Here is a 17,480-nt window from a genome sequence, read left to right as displayed (position 1 = left end):
GGCTAACGCTGCTGCAGAACTAGCTCCCTTTCATTTTTTGTGGGCGCCACACAAAAATAACGCAGAAAACATGGGGGCTTTAAAATTGATTCCTACGCATGGCAAAAATCCTCCCTCAAGGGCAGGCCTTTTAAAACGACTGAAAATTAACCTCAAACGAGGAAGAGTTTGAGGAGGCGAAGATGTCAGACTGCACAAAAACCACGCTAGATTGAATCTCTCTAATCCAGGACCCTGATTCTGTCTAGGCCGGGAATCTCTCTAGTCCGGGACCCTGATTCTGGTGCGGAACCAGAGAATTTGCTGGCCCACAGGAGGTCAATATTGTCTAGCAGCATGACCAACACTTCCCCTGCTTACTGGGCTCTTAGAAGACGGTTAGGGTTAAATTAGAGCTAAACAACAGCACAGAACACGGAAGGCCAGGACGGGTGGCTGCGAACAAACTTTATGGGACCGCGGGAAACTTTGCCACCACGGTGCTATGTGGACATCCGGCAACTAAATTCACGTCAGACCCCGGGTTTGCCAGCGGGGAGAATACCCAGAGTAGAGCGGTTCAACCTGCCAAGAATTGCTCAGGGAGGGTGCCACCCACCCCCTCTCCAGGCGGGGGTGACAAGAGGCCAAGCTTTTGGGCAATGTGCAGACAGCTGAGCAGACTGCACCCTGCCCCAGACCCCACTGCTTGTCCCCTGCACGGCCCAGGGGGGCTGACAAAGGCGCTGGGCCCCAGGAGAAGGCGGGGAGGGGGCCTGGCTCTGAACCCTGGGAACAGCCTCCCCCAGGCTGTCCCTCCTCTCGCGTCTGACGCGCAAGAGCGGAGCCGGCGGGGCCGGGCCTGGGACGCGCATTGGCCGCGACGGGCGGCAGGGCCCGGGCAGGGAGCATGGCCACGGGCGGGGCCGGCGCCGGGGTGCGGCCGGCGGAGGAGCAGGCGCCGCCGCCGCAGCAGCAGCCGCCCCCGGCCCAAGCGCCGCAGCCCCCGGAGCCGGCGGGGGAGCAGAAGCCGCCGCTGCAGCCGCAGCCCCAGCAGCCGCCGCCGCCCCAGCAGCCGGGCCAGGAGGATTTCTCCTTCCTGCCGCTAGTCCATGATATCATCAAATGGTAACGTGCCTGCCCCCCCAGCACCCGGCTCCGGGGGGGGGGGAGAGATTCCCGCGGGGGGGGGGCCCTCCAGCACCCGGCTCCGGGGGGGAGAGAGATTCCCCCGGGAGCCCCCCCCAGCGCCCCACTCCCCCTAGCTCCCCGCTCCGGGGGGGAGAGATTCCCCCTGGCGCCCCCCCCCCCAGCGCCCTGCTCCAGGGGAGGGGGAGATTCCCCTGGGGGGCCCCCCTAGCGCCCCGTTCCCTGGGGGGAGAGATCCCGGGCGCCCGCTCCAGGGGAGGGAGAGATTCCTCCTGGGGGGCCCCCTCCAGCACCCCGCTCCGGGGGAGGGAGGGGGCGGGATCTCTGGGTATCCTATGGGACTGAGGCAGAGATCTCGCTGGGGTTTCCCTTGCCCTTTAACAAGCTGGGGATCTTTTTCTCTCCAAAGTGCAGAGATCACTAGGGGTCCCCCCGCCCCTCCCAGCTTTCATTGGCTGTCTCTCCTGTACCTCATGGCACAAGCAGGGAATTAGAGGATGGGGAGCCTCTCCATCCTGGGTCCCCTGATCACCCCAGGCATCAACCGCACTACACAGGACAGCCAAAGCTCTGCTTGAGGCGCCATTCAAGGCCAGGTCTTGGGCCCACCTCCTTGTCAGCAGGGAAGGGCATCCTAGTCTAACATGTTACCTGGAGCCTAGCAGCATGGCCATCTGGGGTCAGGCATCCCTGGCGGGTACCATAAGTCACTTGGAACAAGGAAGGTGATGGGAGTTCCTGTGCATGGCCGTACAGAACGCTCCTGCAACGGGGGTGATGGAATTCCTTCCGCAAGGCCTTTGGTTCTACCCGCTGCTTTGATTTCATGCAGCCACTTAACGCCACACTGAATTAGTTTTAAGTTGTTATCCTTTTTGGTGCATCTAGATCCAGTTGTACCTTGCTGGAGTTGATGCTGTGGGCCAGAGTCTCCACTGGGGTAAATCAGGGTTGCCACTGTGGAATTTACACCTGCTGACAAGCAGGCCCATAGTTTCCGGGAGGGTTTGTCTCAAGTTGTCAGGTCTTCTGCATAGGAATTTTAAAATCCTGTTTAATTAGTTAACTGGTTAAACATAATGCTTAACTGATTAAATGAGGGGAGGGGGCTGCTCCATCCCCCGTAACTGGTTAACCATTCACATCCCTACAACTGTGTTCAAAGGAGCCTCATCTGACTCCCACCCAGAAATAAGTTTTTAAATTGGGGGCGTTTTTCCATCCGGATTCAGTCGCATTCAGTAGCTGTGCCATGCTTGCATGTATACCCAATATCTAAAAATCAGTGTCTGCTTAGGATCTGAGTTTCATCTCATTGTGCCGGACAAATGCACATTCCTCACTTCAGAGGTCTGGTCAGCGCCTTGGTCTAGCTTTGTAAGAAGAGAAGGGGTGGATCATCTAATGCAGGGGTCTCAAATTCCCGCCAGTCCGGGCTGGAGTGATTGTGCAGTTCAGCTAGGGATGTCTAGGGGCGGGAGGGCTGTCACTACTGCCCGTGAGCCCCGCCCCTTTCTGCCATCGCCCGTCCCTCTCCTCCCTTGGCACCCCGTCTCCCACGCACTCAGCTTTGGGCATCACCGGGCTGGAGCCACCATAGAGAGTTTGGGGGGTGCCAGTCCCCACCCCTCATGAACCCCAAAGCTGTGTGCTCTAGGGATGGGTGCCATGTGATGGACAGCTTCCCCATCTATCCCAACCAGATCGAGCATCGCTCCCACTGGGACTGGCCCGCAGGCCGGGAGTTTGAGGCCCCTGGTCTAATGGCAGTGATCGGGATTTCCTCCTCCTGATTCAGGATGTATAATGACTTTGAGCAGGGATGGGAACAACTAGTCAAGTATCTGATGAGCAAATGCATATCGGACACGCTAGTCGACACGCTAGTTGACTATTCGCTCCCTCCCCCTTGCTCCCTCAATGAGAGAGAGGCAGCGAGGGGCAGGGAAAGACAAGGGGGCGCTTCAGAGCGACAGCGCTGTGTGGAGCCCGGGGCCAGACTATGGGCTTCACATGGTGCTGCCACTTTGAAATGCCGCATGCAGCCCGGGGTCAGCTGGGGACTTCCCAGCTGATCCCGGGCTCCATGCGGCGCCGCCACTTTGAAATGCTGCGGGGAGCATGGGGTCAGGGGGGCACTGCTTGAGTCTCCCCTCCCCCCCACAGCGCTTTCACCTTTGAAGTGTAGCAACAGCCCTGCAATTTAAACTGCATCGACTATTCGATTAGCCAGTTAATTGAAATTTTACATCCCTAACCCTGAGCAGATCTGGGCCCACCTGAGTATTTCCAGCCCTGACATGCTGACTATTTTCGGCCCCTTTTCACACCTTTTCACATGTTTTGTTGGTGTGAAATCAGGGCTGCTTTAACGGCTGTGAACACTGAACACCACTCGGTCTGCACAGAACAGGGTCAGCGCAGAGGGTGGCAGTGCCAACTCCTGCCCCTTCCTTGTGCCTTAACCCTGTTTTGCGGGGACTAGTAAAGGGGGGTGGGCCCCAGGGCGAATGTCTACACTGCAGTTTCAACAGCCTCTTAGCCTGAGCCCAAGCCACGGGACATGGGCCAGCCGTGGGTGTCTAATTGCAGGGTAGGTGTGCGCAGAGGCTTTGTAACTTGATGGGCAGGCACAGGGAAAGCAGGACACGCCGGGTAACACAGGAGAGGGAATCACTGACGTGGTTGCTTTGAAGCCACGGTGGGTGGGTGTTGTGGGAGGGGGGAGTTCCAGGGAAGATCTCATTGGCGGCCATGCAGGGTGGGATGAGCAGGCTGTGGAAGTTCGGTACATGGGGCATCACAGTAGAGAGCACAGAGAAGAGGAGGGGGGAAGAAAACAAGGTGTCCTCTTTGTATCTCCCGCCTCCCTCCAGTGGAGTCAACAAGTGTTGGAACGACTTAGTGGTGTGTTTTTCTGTGCTGGAAACTGGGCTGAGACTTGTTCCACCTTGTGACCAAGAGATGAAAGGCCCCAGGTGTCTCATTGCAGTCTCTCCGATGACCATCCACTCACCAATGTCAAATCCAGCATGATTTTAGCAGCCAGCCTCTCTCTGACCGCTCTCAAAGCAAAGGAAGTTTTTCTTCACGCAACGCACAGTCAACCTGTGGAACTCCTTGCCAGAGGATGTTGTGAAGACTAGGACTTTAACACAGTTCAAAAGAGAACTAGATAAATTCATGGAGGTTAGGTCCATCAATACTTATTATCCAAGATGGGCAGTAGGATGTAAGCGAATAGTTAACTATTCGACTACCCGATAAGCTTATGCTTATTGGGTAGTCAAATGGAGTTCTCGACTGCTCACTTGCCTCCTGCCCCCCCTTGCTGCCTCTGTATGAGAGGCAGCAAGGTGGGGGTGGAAACGAGCTGGTGCTGGGAGGGGGGGCAATTACCTTAAAAGCTAGTTCCCCCCCAGCACCGTCTCTGCAGTGCCACCTGCCCCTCCCTTGCCTTTATCAGAGGCAACAGGGGTGGGGGGATAGGGGAGGCTGCTGCAAAGCAGCCTCAGCCCACAGCAGGCCGAGGCTTGCTGCGAGCGGAGATTGCTCCAGCAGCAGCCCCTGTTCACGGGAGGTCCCAGTGGGAAGCTGGGGCCTCCTGTGGACAGAGGGTGCTGCCCCCAAGCAGCCCCTATTCACGGAGCCCCTGGCTGGCTGCGGGCAGGGGCTGCTGGATCTGGCTTGATCAGTCCTGGCTTGCACCGGTCAGGGACGCTGCGCCCAGCATCTCTTAAGATGCAGAGCTACAGCCATTCAGAGCTGGTGCAAGTCCCATCTCCAGCTGGCTCCCGCAGCCGCTCTGCGGAGGGCCCCCTTATTGACTAATTGTGTAGTCGATACAAATTTTGTCAACTACATAATTCGCCAGATAATCACCATTTTAACATCCGTAATGGACGGGAAGGGCGTCCCTAGCCTCTGTGTGTCAGAGGCTGGAAATGGGTGACAGCGGAAGGATCCTGTGAGGGTTCCCTGTTCTATTCACTCCCTCTGGGGCACCTGGCGTTGGCCAGTGTTGGCCGACAGGACCCTGGACTGGATGGACCTTTGGTCTGACTCGTAGGGCTGTTCTTGTGTTCATTGGAGAGTTAGGCTTCATCCGAGTGACAGCCGAGGAGCCTGTGCAATGGAGAAGGCCTTCATAACCCAGGCAGGTTGCAACTGAGTCCTCCTTCAAACAACTGCGCACCACAAAGTCAGGACTTGCACGACAGCTAGGGCGTCTCCCGTCTCCAGTGTCGCTGGGGATGGGGGTTGTAAACTAACCGACATTCAAGGACCGGCTCCCATTCCGATTGTCCCAATCCCGGGGATTTCAGTCGGAACAGGTCTGCCAGCTCCACCACTCTCGGGGCTCAATCCGAATTTCGTTGAGTGGGAGTCTTTCCACAGACTGGTGCGGACATGTAGGGCCTTATTTCTCTCAGGTAGCTGAGTGACACCAGCGTGAGAGCAGGATGGGGCCAGCCAATGATTCGATGAACTTGGTTCCCTCTGAAGGGACCGCCCTGCAGTCGTTCCGTTCTACCCGACGTTTCTCCAGGGCTGACTCTGCTTTAGAGGCCTGCTCGCTGACAGCTCGTTCACAGCATCCAGCTGCCGGTTTACGTACAAGGGAGTGATGAATAGTTTGCTGGTAAAACGCCCTACCTGAATAAGCTTGGAAAGAATGAATATTCAAACCAGCAGGCACCAGCTGCTTAAATGTTTCCCTCTGGGCCATGTCATTGTTCCTCAAAGTTAACACTGCGTCCCCCTCTGCCCCTGCCATGCCAAGCCGGTTTTATTTTTAGTCCTGGCTTCTGGTTTTCAAAGGCCTTTCCAACCCCCCTGTACCCATTAGCAGTTGTTTCACAAAGCAGAGAAGCAAATTCTCGCCTGCTCCCCATAGCCAGGTGAGACTTTGCTAAGCCTTAACAATGGCAACGCAGACACTAATGAACAAGCTGTCCCGGCGTGAAGCGAGGCGGCTGTTTAAAAAAATGGCACAAGCTGAGGGAAGCAGCGTGGTGTTGTTAAAAGAGGCCTTTGCTTCACCTTGGTGGGTGTGTTAATGTCCCCTTGCAGTGCGAGGCCTGTGGAGTCTGCGGAGTGCCGTTTTCTCTGGCGTGGCTTATTTTTTAGTTCCAGGAACTTGTTCTTAGCTGGAGTGGCAGAGCACACTGGATTCCTGTCCGCTACCAGGGATGCTGTTGTGTATTAATTATTTTTATTACAGCCCCCGAAGAGCCCCATCGTGCGAGACCCTGTACATACACGTACGAGGAGACTGCACCCTGTGCCGAAGAGCCCACAGTCTAAGCAAAGAAGACAGGCAAAGGGTGGGGAGGGGAAACTGAGGCACAGATGGGTGACTTGCCCAGCATCCCTTAGCAGGTCATTGGCAGGCTGGATCTTCCGAGTCCCTGATTGCTGGACAGTGCTGCCTCACACCCGACTTTATCCCATGCTGTGCAGAGCTGGGCGTAGCGATAGAGGGAGCAGCTGCAGCGTCGCATTGGTGGAGCAGTGTAAGGGGCACCAGGGCGTGTTGGGCTGCGGGTCGGGAATGAGGGGCATTAGCAGAGCTTTCTAGGGGAAAAAAGCGCCCGCACAGCTTCCCTGGCCTGAGCCTGGCTAGTGTCAGCTCTCTTGGTCCCTGCCTCTCCCCCCAGTCTCTCTCCTGCATGCTGATGTGGAACACGCCACAGGAGGCGGGGCCCGCCAGCGCCAGTCCCAGAAGCTGGGTCTGGAAGAGGCCATCTAGGCCTGTAGCCCGGCGGCGTCTCTGCTTGGCTGCCAGGGCAGTGGGGGCACGGTGCAGACTCGCCCTCTGAGCCGGGAAGAGAGACATGCACGTGGGGAGGGGGAGTGAGGACGGGTGGGGCCGGCACCACAGGGGCGGGGGCAGTGAGCACCATGTTGTGGTGACACGCTCTGACTGGCCCACAGATGCCATTGAGGGGGTCCACACGTGGTCTTTCTAGCCAGAGCAACATGGTGGGGATACAGGACTTCTGTAGGGGGAGGGAGGAGTGTAACGGGAAAAAGTTGCTCTGATTCATGGTGTCATTAGCGCCTCAAGCCATCTCCTCCTGACCCATGTGTGTCTCCCTGGGTGTGCACACAGTGCAGCAAGACAGTGAACGAGAGCAGTCGTGTGGCTGGAGGGGGAGGGGAAGCATCACTTAACGGGGCTGTCGGCAGGCGTGTCAGAGGCGGAGCATGTCACGTGTGGCGGGGGCATGTGTGCCACACATGGCACATGTGGGCGGGGCATGTCAGAGGCGGGCACGTGTCACTCACTGTTCCCGGTGTGCATGTGTGGGCGGGGCATGTCAGAGGCGGGCACGTGTCACTCACTATTCCCGGTGTGCATGTGTGGGCGGGGCATGTCAGGCGGGCATGTGTCACTCACTGTTCCCAGTGCGCATGTGTGGGCGGGGCATGTCAGAGGCAGGCACGTGTCACTCACTATTCCCGGTGCGCATGTGTGGGCGGGGCATGTCAGAGGCGGGCATGTGTCACTCACTATTCCTGGTGCGCATGTGTGGGCGGGGCATGTCAAGCGGGCATGTGTCACTCACTATTCCTGGTGTGGGCAGGGCGGCGGGGCGAACTCGCTCCCGACGGATTCCAGCAGGTGGATGCGGCTGCCGCCCCGTGAACCTGTCCCATGCTCGGTGTGAATCGCCATCTCTGCTCTCTGCCTCTCTGCAGCATGGACAAGGACAGCCAGGACGTCCACCAGGTGCTGAATGAACTCAAGACCAAATTCCAGGAGATGCGGAAGATGATCAGCGCCATGCCCGGCATTGGTGTGAGCCCCGAGCAGCAGCAGCAGCAGCTGCACAGCCTGAGGGAGCAAGTCCGGACCAAGAACGAACTGCTGCAGAAATACAAGAGTCTTTGCATGTTTGAAATCCCCAAGGAGTAGCAGGGACGGGATGGGACAAGACTCTGCTGCAGGGGTCTGAGGCTCCAGGGGAAAGGGAGATGCCCTCCTCCCCTTCTTTTCTGTCTCTTCCTACCACCTTGCTGCTGTGTAGATCGCAGCCATGTGACATTAACCCGAGAGAACATTGTGTACCTGACGCATGATGATTGCAGTGGTACGTTCGCTTTGATCTGCTGAGACTGCGTGTATTTATACAGAGCTGGTCTGGAGTGTGTCTCTCTCTTTTTTTTTTTTTTTTAATGCAAGTGAGCAGGAGCGATTGCATTTCCCCCTCGCTCTCAGGAGTAAATTATCTGGTGGTTGCATTACTGCCGGCAGCCAGAAAGAGGGGGCGTTTTCTTCCCTTTTGTGCAAATTGGCTCTGGGCAGAGTGGTAAAGGGACCGACGAGAGCAGAAGGGAACTTGCTGGCCTGCTCCCAAGAAACAGTGGACATAGCTCCCCCCTCCAGAGCATGTGTCTGGGGAGAGAGGATTGGTTTCAACTGCTTTTGTATTTACACCCTCCCCCTTTTTTGTGGGGGAGGGGAGAATAAGTGATGCTGTATCTGAGATGATCCAAGTAAAAATTTGGAAACCTTGTGAGGCCTTTCTTGTGTCTGTACTGAGCCTGCGAGTAGGGATATTAAATATCGGTTAATTGAATCGTCGATTAACCTCATGAATTCTTATCGGTTACTTGTCTATTCGATAGTCCCCAGGGGTAGGGGTGGGGGCGGGGCCAGCAGCCAGTGTGCTCCAGCCCCACTTCTTAGGAGCCCCCTGTCACTCCACGCTGCTGCCTCTGTATCGGAGGCAGCAGCGCAGGGTGCCGGGGGGTTCCACTTTAAAAAACAGCTCCCCTCGTGAACTGGCTGCCTGTCTCTCCGCACTGCTGCCTCTGATACAGAGGCAGCAGCACTGGGTGATAGCAGCCCCTGTCCAGGGTGGGCTAAGCTCCTGGAGCCAGAACTGAGCTAGGCTGCCTGCCTGCCTGGCTCCTAATACACTTTAAATACAGAGCTGCAGCAGGAGTAGGTCCCAAACCCAGGACTGATCTGGGCTGCTGGCCAGCCTGCTAAAAAATTTACTGCTGGGGTGGAGGGGAAGAATGCGTGTAATCTATAGCATTAACCTATAAGCATTTGCTTATCGGTTAATGGACGACACTATTACATCCCTAACTGGGAGATGATTCCAGAAGCACAGGGGCTGGTCTGGGTGTTTTATCCTTCCACTGGTTTTCGAAAAGCAGGGTGGGGGCGGAGCAGCTTAGCAGAAGGAGGCTGGAAATGTTAGAGGGGTGATTAGTGCTTAGTTCTGATGAGAAGCTAATGGGGGGGCGTGCCTAGATCCCCAACTCACAGAGGCTACATCTAGACTCCAGAGTTCTTCTGGGATTCCAGAAGTCTCCCGGAAAAACTGCCAGGTCCAAATTTTTTTGGGAAGAACAGACACCTTTTTTCAGCATCCCTGTACACCTCGTTTCACGAGGAAGAAGGGATGGGCCAAATGTCGGAAAAGCCTCTAAGAAGGAACACACATGGCGGTTTGCAATCGGCGTTCCATTTTCCGGAAAAAGAACGTCATCTAGACAGTGTCACTCCCGGCTGCCCTAGGATCAGTCTGGTGAATGCTGTTGGCTTTAGCGGTTGTTGCACTTTCCACCAGCCAAGCTGAGAGCAGACTCTGGCTCCAGCCTGGCTGGTCAGCTGCATACCCAGACTGCTTTAATCCAGGGCAGGAGCTGCTGCCTGCCTCCACGGACCTCTTCCTGCATTTGGGGCACTTGCCCTCTGCTATGTTTAAACCCACCAGCTGCAGGTGGAGGTGACACGCTTGGCGCAGATCCTGTGCAGGATACGTGGACCCCGGCAAATATTTAGCAAACTGGCCCCAAGGAGATTAGCCCTATAGCCCACTAGCAGCAATGGGGCCATGCAAGTCTCAGAGCTGCACCAGGGAAGAATTTGGCCCATAGATAGGCTGGGAATTGGATTAAGGCCTCTCTCCTTTCATTTCTTGAGACCCGGCCGTGACTCCTCTTTAAAGGCAGGGTCCTGCCATGGGAGTGAAGTTTGCCTTAGACGAGGGATGTTAAATGTCGGTTAATTGAATTGTCGATTAACCTCATGAATTCTTATCGGTTACTCGACTATTCTGTAGTCCCCAAGGGTGGGGAGCCAGTGCACTCCTGCTCCGCCCTGCTGCCTCTGATACACTCCTAGCCGCCGGGCTTCCTGCACAGCTGCAGAAGGGGTAGGTCCCAGAGCTGGTGCAAGCCAGGACTGACCCACCTGCTAAAACATTTACTGGGGGTGGGGGGAATGCATGTAGTCGATAGCATTAACCGATACGCTTTTGTTTATCGATTAATCGACTGTACTATTACATCCCTACCTTAGATGCCAGTATAAAAACAATTGTGGGTTTATTTCCTTCACCCCATGGCCACGGTGGCTATCACACCCTCCTGCACCACAGCTGGTCTCTGCTCCAGGGGCACCTGGGACTTGACCAAGACTGAGGTGTATTGGCTGGGGGGAGAGGAAGCCTGCACAATGCCTGCGGATTAGAGCATTAGCCAGGCCTGTGTTTACTTTGCTTTCCGGAGAAGCAAATTCCTCTTCCCCCAGCAACATTCCAAAGGCCAGAGACTTTTGCTTGTCGGTGTTACATGAACACTCCCCCCTAATCAGAGTCAAAAGGCTGTAGAGCAGACTCATTATTCTCTCTGTAAGGTGGTCTTGGTGCCGCTAGATGGGACAGTACATCACACCCAGCAGGTGTGTGGCTTACACTTGGAGCAGGGCTATGAGGAGTGGTGGACTGGGCCGTTGGCTACAGCGTCAGTGTAGGCAGGGGGTGTGAGAACCTAGTGGTACCCACTTAAAATAGCACAGTGTGTGGGGTCTGATTCATCCCTGAGGCAAACACGGTGGCTTCAGGGCAGTAACACCCGTCCCAGTGGGTTCCTGTGGAAGTAACAGAACACAACTCCCGTGACAGTGCCTGCAAATTGCTGAGCATTGGATCATGTTAAGAGAGCAAGGGGCAGTTTGCTGAGTCCTGGGTCAGAATTTCCTGCTGTCTACCTGCCCCGTCCATGGAATATGGAGGTAAACACAATTTATGAGGGGCTAGCTCAAGTAGCACTGGATCTCACTGGGTAATAAAAATGTTGTGTGCAGTTGCAAGTGTGTGTGCCCAGCATTGGCTGGATCCCAGCCTTTCTTATGAAGTACCCTTATAAATTATGTTCAAACCTTGTGCCAGTCACTACAATGAGGGTTATTTGCCTATAAACACAAGGACACAGAGAAGCCAGTAGAGTCCCTGGGACATTATACAAATGAGCTTTATCTAAGAACAGCAACAAGATTTGTTTTAACATGGCTTTCCTTTTACCAGCCAGCAGGAAAGTGGCCTGCCTCAGAACAGTGGCCCTGCCCGTAGTAGAGTCAAATTCCCAGGAGCTTGGTTAGTATAAAAGCTGTTCCATGTACCCCCATTTTAAAATAGCACTAAGCTCTTTTCTTTGGGAAGACAGAAATGTGGCACAGGGATAAACCTGTCTCATTTCAGCGAACCAGAACATGCCCTACCCACCATTATCTAAGATCAGCACACTTGGCATCTATTTCAAATGGAGAAATAATCCATTTGGTTTTCAATATATGTTCCGGTGAGAAGTGCACATGCTGAAGAGACAGAAGAATCGTCTGAAGAAATGAGGACTCGCAGGTGAAAGTGATGTCTTCCACTTAAACTCCAGGGTTTTTTTAAATGTATTAAAAGCTGTTTCAGGTGCTATCTTCTTGCCTGTTTGTGATTTCATAAGCACATTTTCCTTAAAAATATTTCTCACCCCCTACTTCTGAGGAGGCAGGCAAGGGCCGTAACAGGGAAACTGAAAATGCCAAGTAAGCAAAGTACCACTAGCCTCTGCAGATCTCAATCAGCAGAAAACATGGGGTTTAGTCAAAGCCACTGTAGGGCTGATTTTCCAGGGCTGCAAACTAGCCGGGGTGAGTTAGTCCTTTCCTATTTCCTTTGGCTGCATCTAGACTGGCAAGTTTTTCTGCAAAAGCAGGTGCTTTTGTGTAAAGACTTGCCAGCTGTCTACACTGGCCGCTTGAATTTCTGCAAGAACACTGACGATCTCATGTAAGATTGTCAGTGTTCTTGCGGAAATGCTATGCTGCTCCCGTTCGGGCAAAAGCCTTCTTGTGCAAAACAATACCGCGTTGTCTACACTAGCCCTCTTGTGCAAAAGCATTTGCAGAAAAAAGCCCCAATGGCGAAAATGGCGATCGGGGCTTTCTTGCGCAAAACCGCGTCTAGTTTGGCACGGATGCTTTTCCGCAAAAAGTGCTTTTGTGGAAAAGCGTCCGTGCCAATCTAGACGCTCTTTTCCGCAAATGCTTTTAACGGAAAAACTTTTCCATTAAAAGCATTTGTGGAAAATCATGCCAATCTAGACGCAGCCTCTCTGTTTGGGCAGTCTTGGCTGTTACTTTTAGCAGTAAGTCTTTCACATGCAAGTGTAGGGTGGGGTGTGTTTTTTTTAAAAAAGTGGAATATTTCCTTTTGGGGTGTTGCAAAGGAAACAAGTTCTCTCGGTGCAAGTTTCTATAAATTATTGACTTGCATGTACATTTCAAAACTTTATCACTGTAGTGTCTGGTCCTAGGAGCCCTTGTCATGAATGAGCAATTTAGTTTATTATGAAGGTGTGTCATCTCATTTTACCCACTATCCTATGACAAATGTCTGCATGTGATCAGTGATAGAAATGGGTCTGAGGAAGTGGGTCTGGCCCACGAAAGCTCATCATCTAATAAACCATCTTGTTAGTCTTTAAAGTGCTACATTGTCCTGCATTTTGCTTCTGCATGTGATCATAAATACTAGTAGGGCAACTATATTATTTCACTTCTTTAATTTGCCCTCTAGATGTCACTCTATTGTTCAATGCCACTTAATTGGGCTAAAACTTTTTCTAATCAGCCATCTGTTTCAGCAGCAGGATTCATTTGACCGCCTCCTGCTTGTTACTTTCGTTATGTTGAACTTAAAGCTTGTCAAGCCATTTCAGTAATATGAACCTTTGCCCTAGGAATGAAGGGAAAGGAAGGGTGTAGAGTAAAGATTTTGATTTGCAGGCGTATTGCAAGTAAGCACAGTTGTCTGGCTTGACTCCAGGTGTTTTGATAATGCTGAGACAACGAACTAAGGACAAACCCAGAACCAGATACTTTTTTAAAAAGTTTTATTTTGTAGAAAAATAGTAAACTTAACACAGTGTAGAAAACACTTGGATACAGTTTTGTTCATGTCCAGGACACAGACTACCCTACATAAAGTGCCTATTTTAAATGCTTCTCTCTCCAAAATCAGACAAGACAAATGTAAACAAAAGTCAGTTTTTGACCCCCACCCATCCACGTCTGCTTCCATAAGAGAGGCCAGTGGAGGGGCCTGCCAGAAGTTTGCAACAGCCCAAAGTGTCCGCCTGCAGCAATCCTGGCTCATAGAAATGCACGCAAACACACACGCCAAAGCCCCTTGCTAGAGCTCAACGTTGGCTGATTTCTCAAGTCCAAACCATCTTGTCCCACCCCAAGTCTCTTCCATAAGGCAATGCGCTGGCCCTCGGTGGCGAAGGCAAAGTCAATGTCTTTCCACTCCCAGGCTCAACATTTGTGCTCAAAGTCCTCCGTCTCTCACCCTTCCAGGGGGAGGGCATCCCCAGCAGCAGCCCTCCCATTGCTCCCCAAAAGTGGGTCTATTTGAGGACAGCCAATGCAAGTCATCCCCCCCCGGGCAGAAGGTAACCTGCCCCCAGGGCAGATGTCACTCCTGGGCAGCCAGAGTTTGTTATGAAACAAGCTTCCCTCCCTCCCCGGCTCTCTCCCTTCTGAAAAGGCAAGGGAGGGGGCAGCAGGAGGCTCCTAGCTGATCACACAGCGCTCCTTGTCTTTGGCTTGCCTGCTGCCGATGGCCTTCTCCCGGATGTACATGAGGTCGCTGTGCACGCTGGGCCGGCGGGCAAAGGGGGCCACGATGCCATAGGCTTCCCCTCCACTGCCCTCAGCCCCTTCCTTCAGCAGCTTCTTGCTCTTGAGCGCGTTCTTGTGCAGCATGTCGCAGTACTGCACCGAGACCTTGCGGTGCAAGTCCGGACTCATCTCGCTGGGCAGCTTGGCCATGGCAAAGAGGGCTTGGAACATCTGGTCCAGGCTGCTGTTCTTCTTGGCCGAGATCTCAAAGTAGGCACATTTTTTCGGGTCTGGCCCGACCAATTGCTCTATCTCCCGGGCCTCAACTTCCCGGTAGAAGTCTCGATCGCCCTTGTTGCCACAGATGACCAGGGGCACCTCCATGTTCTCCTTGGTCTTGTTCTTCAGGCACGACTTGGTCTCTAGGATCTGCTGCTTCAGCCGCTGCACCTCCTCGAAGGAGTCCCGGTTATCCAAGCTGAACACCAGGATAAAGACGTCGCCTGCAGAAGAGAGGGGGCACAGAGGGAGGCCACGTTAGAACCTGATTCTGGATGGAGGCAGAGCCCAGTTCCCAGTCAGCCCCCCAACTTCAGCCCTTTTTCTAAGTGCTGTCCATACACTACCTACTGCCCTAGAGGGTGGTTTCAGGATTCCAAAGGGAGCAGAGGGTCTCGAAAAAAAACCCCACCAAAATCCAGGCTAGGTAATTTATACACGGACCCTAATTAACCCTGGCACCCGACTGGGCGCTTTGCATTTCCCCCTTTATTTCCTAAGCAAACCTGGGAGCAAAGTTTGCAAACTTGGCTGCTTGCTGGGTTTGCATGCGAATTCCGGCCTGGGTGGAGGGACTGGGAGGGGTTCTGTTGGGGAGAGCAGCAGCCCAGCTGGGCTTTTAGATTTACATTGCAGTGGGGGGGGGGGGGGGAGGGAGAGACATGAGCGGCTCACAAGCTGCATGGGTGGGAGGTGCAGCCACACCGCCTGGCTTGAGAGTTTCCATCACATACAGGGCTTAACAGTTTGGTTCCAGGGCTCTCCACCAGCCCCTCTGCTTGGGTGTTGGGTAAACACCCCCCAAACCCATCCTGACTTTGGCCGCTTTCCTAACACCTTGGGGGGGGGGAATCACCCTCCCGATCCCTCTACAAGGGGGAGAAGTAGCCCAGAGAGATTTCCTAGCAGGGACTCCCCCCAGGATCTCAGCGGGCAGTAGGGGAGGGGCACAGGGCGAATTCCCAGGGCTGTCTCTCCCCCCCAGGATCTCAGCGGGCAGTAGGGGAGGGGCACAGGGTGAATTCCCAGGGCTGTCTCTCCCCCCCAGGATCTCAGCGGGCAGTAGGGGAGGGGCACAGGGTGAATTCCCAGGGCTGTCTCTCCCCCCCAGGATCTCAGCGGGCAGCAGGGAAGGGGCACAGGGCGAATTCCCAGGGCTGTCTCTCCCCCCAGGATCTCAGCGGGCAGTAGGGGAGGGGCACAGGGTGAATTCCCAGGGCTGTCTCTCCCCCCCAGGATCTCAGCGGGCAGCAGGGAAGGGGCACAGGGCGAATTCCCAGGGGTGTCCTTCCCCCGCAGGATCTCAGAGGGCAGCAGGGAAAGGGCACAGGGTGAATTCCCAGGGCTCTCTCTCCCTCCAGGATCTCAGCGGGCAGTAGGGGAGGGGCACAGGGCGAATTCCCAGGGCTGTCTCTCCCCCCCAGGATCTCAGCGGGCAGTAGGGGAGGGGCACAGGGCGAATTCCCAGGGCTGTCTCTCTCCCTCCAGGATCTCAGCGGGCAGCAGGGGAGGGGCACAGGGCGAATTCCCAGGGCTGTCTCTCCCCCCCAGGATCTCAGCGGGCAGTAGGGGAGGGGCACAGGGCGAACTTGCCCCGGCCCGAAGCGGCCCGTACCTGTGAGGATGGAGAGGCGGCGCATGGCGGGGAAGGGGTGGTTGCCCGACGTGTCCAGGATGTCCAGCTGGTAGACCTCGCCGCGGATGCTGTAGAACTTGCGGTGGAAGTCCTCGATGGTGGGCGTGTACTGCTCCTCGAAGCGGCCGCTCAGGAAGCGGGAGACGATGGCCGTCTTGCCCACCTTGGAGGAGCCCAGCACCACCATGCGGTAGCAGTTCTTGGCCGGGATGTTCAGCTCGCTCTCGCTCTGGCACAACTTCTTGATCATGGCGGCGGGTCTCATGGAAGGCGGCTGCGGCAAAGTGGGGACTGGGGAACTGCCGGCCACTGGACGCGCGCCCGTCCGCTATGCAAGCTGCGAGTCCGCTGTGAGCCGGCACGGCCGCCGCTGGGTTTATATACAGCTGGGCGCGCCCGCCCCTCGGCAGTGTCAGAGCCCGGGGAGGCTGCTGATTGGCCGGCTGCTCCAGAGGCGGAGGGGGGGGGGGGCGGCTTGCGCTGGGGGAGGAGGGGGGACCATCGTGCTACAGCGCTGGAGCAGGTGGGCAGCGCAGAGTTTCCAAGCAGTTGGCCGGGGAAAAGTGCAGCACGGACTGGGGAAGAAGCGATTGCTATTGTTTGCAAATGACATGCAAATGAGCATCATTAGGCTTTGCAAGCACAAGAGACAGGAGGACTCGGTGTTACTTGCCGTTAACATTATTTCAAAGGGGAGCGGGACCAGTTGAATTTATACATGTCAGTTTCACCCTTAGTCACTCACAGTAACTACAGGAATAACTTATTTACCCTCACAGATGTTCTCTCTCCTAACTCGGCTACCTCCTGAAGCGCCTTTCTCTCCCCCTGTGTAGCTACTCAGCCTCCAAACGCAGTGTCGCCTATGGACCCTATTCCAATAACAATTGCTCCCTGATTTCCCCATTTTAATTTAGATCCATATTTCTACCCGGATCCCATGGATGGGTAGATGGGGAATTAAGTTTGTTTTTCCGTTGTGCTTTCCTTTACGGTATATTTTCCTCTCGCTCTGGAAATAAAACAGTCCAGCAAAAACCTGGTCAATGTTTTATGAACCCTCTCTTCCCTGCAAACTGTTTCCTACTAGCTATTACACTTTCCAGTCCTCCTGACTGTGCTTGTTGGAAACGTTTGCGATGCATATTGCAGCCTAGCTCCTTTTTTGTTATCTAAAAGCCACTCGCCGCGGGAGAGCAGTGCAAATAAAGTAATCTTCAACAAGCAAGCAAGATCATCTCTCTCGTTATGCTGTGTGCAGTGTTATTACTGTGCGGCTGCTGCAGCTCTGTGGTTCCAACCGCTTTGCATATTTGCATGTATTTAAATGTTAAGACAAACGATGCTTCGCAAAACAGGGACAAACAACTAAAAGAAGAAAAAACGTAAATAACAAATAGACTAGTAGCACCTTTAAAGACTAACAAAGCATGTAGATGGTATCATGAGCTTCCGTGGGCGCAACCCACTTCTTCAGATGACTGGAATGTTAGAAATCCAGATCCAAGAATAAAT

General features: G+C 54.4%; 2 protein-coding genes across 2 annotated transcripts; one reads left to right on the top strand and one right to left on the bottom strand.

Moving 5' to 3' along the window:
- Window positions 1-705: 705 nt before the first annotated feature.
- On the top strand, window positions 706-8,651 carry MED9 (mediator complex subunit 9). Its single transcript, XM_075899756.2, has 2 exons — window positions 706-1,107; window positions 7,834-8,651. Exons 1-2 carry the CDS (start codon window positions 890-892, stop codon window positions 8,048-8,050), a joined length of 435 nt encoding a protein of 144 aa, XP_075755871.2. The 5' UTR covers window positions 706-889; the 3' UTR covers window positions 8,051-8,651.
- A 4,652-nt stretch (window positions 8,652-13,303) lies between these two features.
- RASD1 (ras related dexamethasone induced 1) lies at window positions 13,304-16,343 on the bottom strand. The gene is made up of 2 exons (XM_006126595.4): window positions 15,945-16,343; window positions 13,304-14,553 (listed from the first exon to the last, which is right to left on the bottom strand). Exons 1-2 carry the CDS (start codon window positions 16,228-16,230, stop codon window positions 14,003-14,005), a joined length of 837 nt encoding a protein of 278 aa, XP_006126657.2. The 5' UTR covers window positions 16,231-16,343; the 3' UTR covers window positions 13,304-14,002.
- Window positions 16,344-17,480: the final 1,137 nt, after the last annotated feature.

The sequence above is a fragment of the Pelodiscus sinensis genome, chromosome 15, assembly GCF_052426305.1.
Source record: "Pelodiscus sinensis isolate ZL-2025 chromosome 15, ASM5242630v1, whole genome shotgun sequence".
Lineage (NCBI taxonomy): Eukaryota > Metazoa > Chordata > Testudines > Trionychidae > Pelodiscus > Pelodiscus sinensis.
Note: the sequence above shows the minus strand (reverse complement) of the source record. Positions and strands in the feature narration are given on the sequence as shown.

What these genes read in the sequence shown, in the direction of transcription:
- MED9 (XM_075899756.2), top strand. Translation starts at nt 890, where the DNA reads ATGGCCACGGGCGGGGCCGGCGCCGGGGTGCGGCCGGCGGAGGAGCAG. An exon ending in GTCCATGATATCATCAAATG is followed by an intron (nt 1,108 to 7,833) that starts GTAACGTGCCTG and finishes GCCTCTCTGCAG; the next exon opens with CATGGACAAGGACAGCCAGG.
- RASD1 (XM_006126595.4), bottom strand. Translation starts at nt 16,230, where the DNA reads ATGAGACCCGCCGCCATGATCAAGAAGTTGTGCCAGAGCGAGAGCGAG. An exon ending in CCGCCTCTCCATCCTCACAG is followed by an intron (nt 14,554 to 15,944) that starts GTACGGGCCGCT and finishes TCTCTTCTGCAG; the next exon opens with GCGACGTCTTTATCCTGGTG.